This window comes from Saccoglossus kowalevskii, chromosome 16, assembly GCF_978046115.1.
Source record: "Saccoglossus kowalevskii chromosome 16, keSacKowa6.1, whole genome shotgun sequence".
In the NCBI taxonomy this organism is placed as follows: domain Eukaryota; kingdom Metazoa; phylum Hemichordata; class Enteropneusta; family Harrimaniidae; genus Saccoglossus; species Saccoglossus kowalevskii.
Genome location: NC_140656.1, coordinates 14,229,517 through 14,241,089, shown reverse-complemented (window position 1 = coordinate 14,241,089; position 11,573 = coordinate 14,229,517). Strand labels below are relative to the sequence as shown.

Here is an 11,573-nt window from a genome sequence, read left to right as displayed (position 1 = left end):
ATGACGTATCATCGTCCCTTATTCTCTGCTGTGTACGCCCATTTAGCATCAACTGTTACACTGAAAAACATGGATTCCAAGGAGAAGAGTGATGCGTCTTTATGCATATCTAAACTGCAGGTTACAACAGACGCGCAATACAGGAAAGATTATTTCTGGACAGCTGTTCTTGGCGCAACATTGGGACTGCTTTCTGGGGCATGGTTCGCTGTATCCGATTCATTTGCTCTTTTGTGCATCAAGATTGGATACTCCCCAACACAGGTGTTGCTTGTAAAATCACTGGCAATGGTGGTAATAACTATCCCGTGTCTTATGTATAAGAACATTAATATTCTGAAAGTCAAGCGAACAGATACATTGCTGAACATCGTCAAAAGCCTTTGTGAAAACACAGGAGACTTGATGTATTATTATGGCATGAGCGCCGTTGGACTGGGAGATGCGACTTCAATAGTAGTTGCAATACTACTGATATTTACACCTCTGATTGCCTGTATATTCATAAAAGAGAAGTTTAAACTCCATGACTGCATCAGTATAGTGTTAAATATTGCTGGAATTATATTAATATCACGACCTGAATTTATATTTGGTAATGTCGCACAGTCATCTGGTATTGGGTATCTGTATTCTATCATAACTGGAATCGGACTATCCATCGGCGCTGTTTGTTCAAGGGCAATGTCTGATGGTCTGTCTTTGTTAGTATTAATATTTTATAATGGAGTTTGTGGTATTATACAACTGATGATTTTAGTGTATCCAACAAGCAACGAACGGATTTACATATTAATACCAGATTACCCTATAACGATAGCATATCTAGTAGGCGTTGTAGTACTCTTTTACTTGTATTTATATTCATACAATAGAGCGCTGAAAATACTAAGTGCTGGCAAAGTGACACTTTTATCAAACAGTAGTTTGGTTGTTAGTTTTGTGGTGGATGTTGTTGTGTTTCATAAGCAGATAGTTAGCTTAGAAATGTTTGGTGCTGCCATTATCATTTTAAGCTCTTCTATATTGTTTGTGTATATTTGGCTCGAAACCAGGAACACTTTGAACGAAGAAACTAACTTATTCAGAAACCAAAGCAACAACCTCCGAATAAAATTAAATGAAATGAAAATTGAAAGCAGGAAAAGTTAATTATTACTTGGTGTTAAGAAAGATATGGCAAAATTTGGTCACATGGAAATTTCTCTGTAGCAAACTCATTTATTAAATTCAGATTATGTTTACAGTGCAGGGTTGTACTAAGGATGGGAAAAACATTATTGTATGGTGATATGAAAACAATCTTGTTTTGCTTTTAAATGTAATTTTTTTTTCAAATGTTAATTATTTTAAAAATCACTGATTCAAGTGGGCATACATTTACAATATTCTCATTGGATACAATCATTGTACGTTGTTGTATTTTATCTGGTCTGCGAAGTTCTATGACAATGAACAACATCTTATTATTCAATAAGTTTTGAATAACAAAGCTACAGGTATCCGACAATTTTAAACAACCGAAAACGTTTTAAAGTAGTGTTATCGAACAAAATATTTTTGGACGGATGGTGGATTGCAGCATGATTCATCACTTCAATCCATAACTTTGATAACGGTTGCCCCCAAAGTACTGTCTTCTTCGTACGGACACTCATCATGGGCGTTGTCAGAATTCTCATGGGTGGGAAACAATGTCAAACGTATCTTCACAATGCTATAAACAAGCATGGTTTCTAAAACAGTAATCGTGTCGCTTTTAGGAAGTATGTGACTGACAGTGTATGGCACCACGTGTACTATTATAATTCGTAAAACAGGACCACCTGCGACAAATCAACCTGTAGAGTATATCACCACGATGTGGAGTGTTAAAATCACCATTGTACTTTTATGCAATGTATTGTCGGAAAAACCTATGGGGGGAGTATGAATTGTAGTGTTTTTGGTTATGTGCGTGCGTGCGTACATCGTCATATTTCAGACACACTCCATTCAAATTTGGTACACATACATGTCATGAAGGTATACATATGCACGTGAAGTTGTTTTAAGATTAGATCAATTTTGAGCGTTTGGCAGCTATTTTACACCCGAAAATGTGCAGATTCTTATTAAGATGGACTATAAATTACATGCATCTAATACAAAGTTGTTTTTATGTTGTTAAATCAATGTCAATAAAGTAGTAGTAATATGTTGGTTTGTCAGAATGTTACCTTTATTCGTATTTTGTTTGATATCCTGATTTGATTATGATTGCAATAAAGATATCAGTATTTTTACCACGTACCTCGATCATGCTAAACGGGGCATGATCTTCGGGTTCAGGCAATGTGTTCTACTGTTGCATCATTGGAGTGAATTCGCTTCAATGAGGTAAATGGTAAAAAACCTCGTGTAGGACAATTTTCAGTCATGACACGTGTCAATTTGGATCACGTGATTTACCTTATAAATAGACAAGTTATCTTTTACAGGGACCTTACTTTTTATGGCAACCACTCATACGGATTCACGTAGTATTCGAGATAGAGTTGGCTAAACCGGAAAAAATGTATGTAATTGGTAAGTAGTTAAAAGTATATTATAGGTAATTTTGAATAATTATAAAGTCAAAAATAAAGTACGCGTGAATAAACATTTTTTTAAATGGGAGACGCTATACCCGATTTATTGATTTGCACTATAGAGGGGCAATACATATTTTATGATAGAACACTAGAGTTATATTAAAATAATGTTTTCATGCAGTGTAATCAACCTTGAATAACGCATATCTTAAATCCAGTGCACTGACAATGAATGCACATTAACAATTATTTTATACATCTGTCACCGTGATGCTGTAAGTTACAGCGTGCCGCAATTTTGCGGTATTTTACGGAGTATTTTCATCCTAGCATATTAGGAAATGCTAATTCCAAATATGGAATTATTAGGCGCGTAAGCGTCCTCTAACAACAAAAACAGACATGGCTGCAACTAGAGTTTGACCCATACTCCACACAAAGAAGTTCGCTGATTCTGTTCTATTTTGGATTTCGGCATTCCCATGGTGTATCATTGGGAAGAAAAGATGTATAATAATAAGGTTATTACGAGGATACCTCAGAGTATAGAATCAGACTCAGTACGCAACGCATCGACCTCCAGCTGTAATTTATGGCGTTACGGCGACAGATGTATAATAATATGATTGATTACAATGTAGCTAATACTATTTTTGTAATAAACCCAGGACTATATATTTTTGAGTTAAAGATTTTTCATCACGCAATTTTCAAGTGACATATTTACCTCCGAATGAGAGATTCAACAATACTGTCAATCTGAGGTATAATGGATTTCAAATATATATACATATGTACCGGCAAGCTTATACCTCTTATTGCAATATTCTCTTATGCTGATGTGCACAGCCCCCTTGAACATTTGACTGTGATATAGCGATGTTTGTCTTTGTTTAGAATATATTTCATAATCTCATCCTTGCTTTGGCTGGCAGTGCACGCCCCAGGCGGGGGTTATCGAGATTTTGTACACGAGTTAGTTTTGCACAGGTTGCAGGGTTTAGAGTATTACGACACCTAGATTTAGTAACCAACCTTGGCATGTTTTCTACACACGAAGTGTCCACCATTTGAGACAAGTGAATGGGCTGATCATTCGCCAAACCCTCTGAGAAAGGTTGCATATATTGATCGATCTGATTTCCTTCCGTACTATTGTAACAATGCTATGTGGTTCGTTAGTGAAATTTATAACCATATGACACCTGATGGAATTGTGAAATTCCGCCAAATGTTCAATATTATTTGCTAACGAGAGCTTTAGCATTATAAAAAGTTGACTTTCGGGTTCATGTTCATTTGAAACGTAGCCTGGCTCAGAAAGGATACTACTAGGAGGGATCCTGCTTGCCTTAATTCGTCCAATGCTATTAGCTCTTTTGGGCATACTGCCGGCCTTAATTTTTTAAATTGATGGAATCTGTGCAGAAGATGTTGAGCTATTACAAGGAGATAAAACTGTACCAACAAGTTCTGCACAAATACTTAATGTTGCGAGAGAAGAAAAAAATTATTTTAATTATTTTGGCCAGAGATGGCGCTGTATTTGACACTTTAATGGATTTGACTCACATTCCTTAATAAATTAACTTGTCACAGGGCGTGAAACAAAGGGATCACTTCTGCCTGCTGCCTGTTACAGCAAACATCTTGAGAGGTTTGTTGCCAGTTCCTGATACTTTGGGTTGGAAACCCACATGTGCTTCTACCAACTATAGTATCATTCTACATGGTGAAGTCGACGAGTCTCCGTAGCCGTGCTGCAACTTATTTGTCAAACCGTCATCAGGAAATAATTCTTTGGAGATTGTCAAACCACCATCGAGACATTAAGTCGTGCGATACAACGAACACTGTGCATGGAACTGGGACAACTACAAAAGTAGTCTCTGAAGTTATGTTGTTATTTCTACGTTACTACGTTCGTCGTTACAGTGCAGTGATTGGCGTTAACAGTCTACAAGTGACAGCGTAAAACGTTATTTACTTGTAATTACAGATTGTGTACTGATTATGTTGTTTAGGCATTAACCATGGTTATTTGCATTTAAATATTAATGTAATTATTGCTTTAATTATCTATGCTCAAATATTGTGATTTACATTACAAATATTATTTGAGATTATCCCGTATTAAATATTTCGTTGACCACATAAACTTGTGTTTCTTGAAGTGCGTGCAAGTTTGTTACAGGTGTGCGTGTTCTATCCCAAAGTTCTACCCTGGCATTACTGTGTATGATCATATATCAATTATATATATTGTGTATTTTGGGGTAAAGAACCCAACCACAAGGTCGATGACGATACTTTATTCTTGCCGTTGTATTTCTATATTTCGTTTGGCGATTCTACCATAGTACCTCACCGTATAAATTACCTTGTGACAATATTAAATAGAGCATCATCGCATCACCCCCTCTCACTTTGATACAGGCGGTCACGATGGATGTATTGTCATGAATTAGTTTTCGCGTATCTGTTGACCGACTTGGTTGGCTGTGTTACTAGTGAATGGCTGTGTTAGTCTGTCATCGTTTATACTCAAGCGCGCCTTCGTCGTAATTAAAAATCATTGATGAAGAACTAAATTTGAGAGTTGGTATGTGTTTGTTATTAATCGCGTGGTTAAGATGTGTTAAGTACTTCGTGTGATTGGCTGTATGATTGAAGGTTACGCCTTATAATCTTTATACTTCCTTGTAATTGGTTAGGTTTTGATAAGTAATGAACGAAGTTTGAGTCAGTCTGGTGAAGGTGCTCGACAAGACGGTCACGTGGAGAGAGAGAGTCTTGAGGACTTTTTCCCAGGGCGTTGTGTCTTATAGAGTACTCGACTGGCCGACTCAAGACAAGAGTTAAAATTTCGTTGTGTCTATTTGACTGTAAAGTTTAAGTGACTTTCCCGATCCTGTACCTCAAGCAGACGTGTATAGAGACACGACGACAGTCCCCCTATGACAGTACTAACTATTTTTGCATCTGCAAAAATAACCATGGCCGTTAATAATGGCAAAGAAGATGGACATTATCTTTGAATAACTGTTTTATGATGCCCGGGAAGCTAAATGGAATCCAAATGCCATTTATGCTGCCGTAAAAGAAACACGGAGAGGAAAAAGTGTGATGTGAGGCAGTTAACAAGATACGTATAACCTGCAAAACTGCTAGATGTTCCGTTAAAAGAAGTGTGGTGGTTTTCAAAGTGGACGAGCAGCGGGATACCCAGATAGAACATAGGCAGAGGCGGCGGCATGACATTTTGCATGAGGGTGCGAGATCTTATATTAAGAACCCCCCCATTTTCTTCATTTTAAGGGGCAAATTTTGCTGACACAAAGGGTCACCCTCCAAACATTGTTTTCAGATGGGCGACCCCCCGGTGCCGCCGCCACTGATAGGGTACAAGTTCTGGTTGATGTGCATTGACGTTTTTTTTTTTCGAATTATGCTTTCTTCGTACATATGAAAAAAGCAGAACGGGCGACTGTGGTCGAAGCAATTATGAAAATACTCGAGAAAGGGCGTTGACCCGATGTTTTGCACACGGAGACTGACAGAGACTGTGATTGATACGGAATAGTGACAACGAGACAGAATCGTGTTGACCAATTTCTAGTGAGGATGGACACGAGTCAACTGGATCATATTCTATTTACTAATCCATACATAGGAAACTGTATTGTGCGGCCTTTGCGCTAAAACAAACTACCTAAAGCAAGACAGTTGGAGTATCCCACAGCGTCATACAAAACACAGATGACAGTAGCCGAGGTGGAACTCATTGTGTCGCTTTTTATCTGAAGGATTTATACCGCAGAGTATACTTTGACTAATTCGATAGTTCGCCCTGTGGAAGATTTCTCGAAAAAAATTGTACAATGATCGCATACTCCAAACACCATTTACCAAATTCTTTCATGCATGATATACATTTAAACTACGTTTATGTGAACATATATATCGAGAAATGTTTCCTACAGTTTTTCTAGGTGATTTATGCTTTGAAATTTCAAACAAAAACAAATATAACTTATCTTCTACTTATATAACTAACAATTTGTTTACGACAAATAAGCGACTCTGATTATAAAACTTGACATGTGCAAAGTGTATTTGTCAATTTGGTTGTTTGCTGTCCTCTATATTTTATCAGTATCCATGTCTCTATATAACATTTGCTACAATACAATTGTGTTCGAAACACCATGTGCTTATGACTGTGAATGGAGAGAAAGCGCCCTCTACTGTTCAATCATAATATATATCTATATAGCCCCCCCATAGTTCATGTTAATGAATCGGGTATGACATCTCTATCAAAAACAATATTTATTCACGCATATTTTCCCAAAAAATAAATATAGAGACTTAAAAAATAACCCATTCTAGTATACTATGTCGTTTTGAACAAATTATGATGTCATATCCGTATGACGTAAAGCAAATCATAAATGTTGTCATGAAGGTTGTGACGTCGAAATTTATTGGTGACGTGCTTAAGTGCTTAAAAATAAAACAGTTTGGAAGAAAAGTGTATTGGTTACTATCATGAACACAAATTTACGTCACATTCCGTGGTCGTCTGGTTTGATCAATGGCATATATACCAAAATGTTTATTTTGTGTCTCTGGCTCATAGTTTTAATTTTTTTTTCACTCATTCTTCACTCTTCACCTTTTGTTAGTACTGCTGGAATAAAGTTGGTTCTATTAATCTTTAAATGTCCTATCAATATACACTACATGTTTCATATAATAAAACAGTGTGAATTCATTTAAAACGGTATTTTTTAATGAAAAACATGAAAGTGCTCTCAAGATTTACAGTGTATGTATCGCACAAATTGAGCTTTCGCCCATAATTATGGGCAGCGCAGAGTTCTTTATTACTATGGATACAGTACATGTTCATCGATAGAAAAAAACAAAAACTGTGGCATTTACACTTGTTAACGCACTCCAATTCGCGGGATTAGCTATACTAAGGGGGTACTAAAACTGTTTCCTGTCGCTCGAGCCATAAAGTGGCCGATGCATGCAACTTGTTTATGCTCACCACTCAATTGTTCGTCAACGTACAAGTTTAAATAACACGCTTGTGCGGCAATCTACACCAAAACAATACGTATATTTAAACAGTATCCGATACTAAAATAGTAATATGGGATTGCTAGAACTTTAGAAAACCACCCATAGCATGAATAAATCTTAAATATATTAAAACAAATTGTTTTAAATGATCATTTTTATTTTAAATTATTGAAAACTGAGAATATTTGAATGAATATCACGATCAAAGGTAGATAACCACCCCGGACATTTTGGCTTAGAATGTCCTAGTGCCGACGATTCTAAACACTTCTGGGTATTGATGTTTCCCCCCCCATTTACATAGTTAATGTAAAGTTTTGTCCGTTGCTACCCTGTTAGTGTTTTGGCAACAATTGGCAACCTATACTACTGCAAAACGTGTTATTCAGATTTTTACCATATTTAGAACATAAATGTTGTTCGTGCACAATGCAATCAACTTTATATTTGGGTTATTAGACAATGTATGCAGACACGAAACCGAGTCAATGTCAAGTTACTTACAACAGTCAAACCAATGCCAATTTCAGCCTTTTATATATTTTGACTCAACTGGAAACAACATTTTTTTTAAAAATCACTTTTTCCAAACGTGCTTTGGCATGATGAATGTCATTTTTTTTTTCATTTTACTGGGAGACGAACATTTCAGTCACTAAATGAAAATATTATTGCGAAGAAAACTATTTACAAATCCAGACTGAAAGGTATCTTGCCGTCGATCAATATAATACGTATCAGCTTTACAATAATACAAATGGAATAAGTTATCTCAAAGAAAAATGACACTGACAAAATAAGTGAACTAATAACATTATTAAACACAGTTGCTGCTTTTCACGTGTGAACTAAGTCTGTTAGAACATTCCTAGATTATACAAAGTATGATTTCTGAACAAGAAAACACGCGTCTAAGGTTTTCACGAATTTCGTACAATCATGTTAAAGGAAAAAAAAACTAATCGAGTTTAACAGTTTGCTGTCTGCATCTGTTTTTCTATTACATCAGGATGAATTTAGACAGTTGTACTAAAAAACGAGTTTTTCATTGCTCATGAATATTTTTTTGTAAATTCTTTAGCCAATTGTGTCAAGCAACCTGCACCGCCCCGATGTTGCGAGTCTGTAGTACAAACTTCCATGCAACGCGTTTTGTGTTCACACATAAAATTGTCATCTTTACTCGAACTTGCGTTCTTTACTTTTTCTTACTAGTGATAGGAACACAATTGTTCCTATCCTTCGACTGCGGAAGCATCTCCTAAAAACATTTGACTATTCTGGTTTATAACGTGCGAGTTACAGTTCACTTAGAACAAAGTTCTCACCATGCACCTGTCCGTGCTTTTTTTTTTAGGGACCCTTTAAATTCTTCCCTGAAGAATAACCGTTCTGGCTACTTTTAACAACGCTATACAATGCGTGAAACTATGGGGGTGTATTCTAGGTACCGAGAATCATGACCAGGTAATAAAATGAATATTTTTGATTGGCAATTACACACTTGCGCACCACGTGTACTTTATCCTTCAGCAAACCTTGAGCCACATTTGATAATACTGATTGCATAAAACAAAACTTACTTTTTAAAGACATTGGGGATTAAAATTGAAAATAAATTACGCCGAAAACGTCTGAACAATTCGAAGAGAAACGAGAACGTGTCTACCAAAATTAAAGGTCACGATGTACATTGCATTCAGTCCATAGATTTAATATAATCAATAATGAAAAAAGATTGTACAAGCAATTAACAAGTTATATTTTCCCAAAGGAACTCCATTGTAATCTCGTTGCGGTTATATTGTCTAGGAACAAAACTACCCTAGTTATGGACGGGCCCCGCAGTCTTCGCAGTCAGTGGCATAACTACAAATGTCATAGAGGCTACCGAAGCCACCATCGTCACATTCACCATCCCACGCATAAACGCAAGTATTTGTACACCGCAGAGGTCGCACTCCACAGTCAGCACAGTCGGTGCTATACCTACAAATTGAATATTGGTTACCTGGCCCACCATCGTCGCATTCGCCGTCTCGTTCATGCTCACATTCGTTGGTGCACAGACTTGATGCAATTCGCAGCCCACAATCTCCGCAGTCTGTACCAGCCGAACACAGTGAATTGAGACTGCCTGGACCACCATCATCGCATTCACCATCATATGACCAATCACATTCGTTCAAGCATACATACGATCGCGACCCACAATCCGAGCAGTCAGTACCATATTCACATACGGAATACAAGCTTGATAGACCACCATCGTCACATTCACCATCGTACGAGGAACCGCAATCATCCGTACACTTATCGTATGCGGAGCAGCCCTCTGCAAAAAAAAAAAAAAAAAAAAAAAAAAAAAAAAAATGATATTAATATAATGGCAATCAACGTTGCGCCAACGATTATTCAGTTTCGTCACTGGCAGTTTCAGATACAGCCCACGTTTCAATATCTGGCTACTTGTCATCGCTATATGGCAAACAAGTGGTAGATTATTTTCATTGGAAAATGGGCGAAAAAGATCACTTTCCAATGAAATGCAACTATCAAAAATAACTTGTTACCATATTTATCATCTTCGCCAGCCAAGGACCATTTATTCGACCGAAGCCTCAACATTAACCCTTGGCAGATTTCACCACAATTTACAATGTCGCAAGCCCTCAAGCGATTATAAGATTCACTCGGGCTCATTTGCATTACCCAATTAGAACTCGTATAAACGACACATACTTGGTAAATTTAAAATAATGGAATACAGAAATCAACGAACGATGAACGAGCTTACTGACCATCAAAAGAAAGCGCTAAATGCTGTATCTGAGGGAAATGATGCGTTTGTTCATGGTTACTAGAACTAGTAACCGTGGTTTGTTGCGACGAAGACCGGATCGGACAAGTCGATACGTTATCAGTTTCGATAGTTTTTATAAAACACGATTTGCCCAAATGTTTAGACATTCCATCGCACACAAGCAATTTTCAACATTGTAATAAAACATTTTGGAAAAGTGTCAACGAATATAGACCTTTCTGTTCTCGACTGTAGTGAATTAGGGCAAAGCCTGCACGCCGCAATTGTTGAACTGTGATTGATTAATTGATCTGTGACGACTCCAAACGTTCAAATGTATGATACAGCAATGCTGATTGGTAGCGCCAGCACCTTGGCGCGCCTAATCAAATTACTAACTGCTGTTAAATACAGCTTTTCCTAACACGATCACGCACGGGTTCGTGGGCCGGTTATGAATGGCCGGCTTTAGCGAAACCGCGCGATGCATATTAATACCAAATTAACTCCTCACCTATCACGTTTTGCAGTCTGCTTGGACAATCACCAGCAGACGATGTAATCTCAATTTCTTGGTCTTCACTGTCCGCTCCAGAATCGCCACTGCCCGCTCCAGTATCGCCACTGCCCGCTCCAGTATCGCCACTGCCCGCTCCAGTATCGCCACTGCCCGCTCCAGTATCGCCACTGTCCGCTCCAGTATCGCCACTGTCCGCTCCAGTATCGCCACTGTCCGCTCCAGTATCGCCACTGTCCGCTACTGTTTTATAACCATACGCTTGTTTGTCTCCTGCATGTTTACCTTTGAAAATTTTGCCGGATACCTGGGAACCCATTTTTTGCTTCCAATTTTTGGGGATCCCATTTGGAAATGCGTCCACCACAATAGACATGGCGACCACCACCATAAGTAACCAATATACACGCATTATCTGAAAATGACATTGCAAACAATTACAAATAAATATGGCACAAATTCAAATCAGTAAGGATTTTAGATTGTAACTTGAAAATAGTTTTCTGAGCTTAATACGACACATTTTCAATTTCAACTCACCTTAGTAGGATATCCAACACAAACAAGACCAATGACTGGGTGGAGT

General features: G+C 37.6%; 2 protein-coding genes across 2 annotated transcripts; one reads left to right on the top strand and one right to left on the bottom strand.

Annotated features, from left to right (window-relative positions):
• LOC102802548 (solute carrier family 35 member G1-like) lies at nucleotides 1-1,152 on the top strand. Its single transcript, XM_006819011.2, has one exon. The coding sequence runs from the start codon at nucleotides 1-3 to the stop codon at nucleotides 1,150-1,152; it is 1,152 nt and encodes a 383-aa protein (XP_006819074.2).
• Nucleotides 1,153-9,365: 8,213 nt separating this feature from the next.
• On the bottom strand, nucleotides 9,366-11,573 carry LOC100372477 (uncharacterized). The gene is made up of 3 exons (XM_002736789.3): nucleotides 11,528-11,573; nucleotides 10,985-11,402; nucleotides 9,366-10,002 (listed from the first exon to the last, which is right to left on the bottom strand). Exons 2-3 carry the CDS (start codon nucleotides 11,397-11,399, stop codon nucleotides 9,497-9,499), a joined length of 921 nt encoding a protein of 306 aa, XP_002736835.1. The 5' UTR covers nucleotides 11,400-11,402; nucleotides 11,528-11,573; the 3' UTR covers nucleotides 9,366-9,496.

What these genes read in the sequence shown, in the direction of transcription:
- LOC102802548 (XM_006819011.2), top strand. Translation starts at nt 1, where the DNA reads ATGACGTATCATCGTCCCTTATTCTCTGCTGTGTACGCCCATTTAGCA.
- LOC100372477 (XM_002736789.3), bottom strand. Translation starts at nt 11,399, where the DNA reads ATGCGTGTATATTGGTTACTTATGGTGGTGGTCGCCATGTCTATTGTG. An exon ending in CAGACTGCAAAACGTGATAG is followed by an intron (nt 10,003 to 10,984) that starts GTGAGGAGTTAA and finishes TTTTTTTTGCAG; the next exon opens with AGGGCTGCTCCGCATACGAT.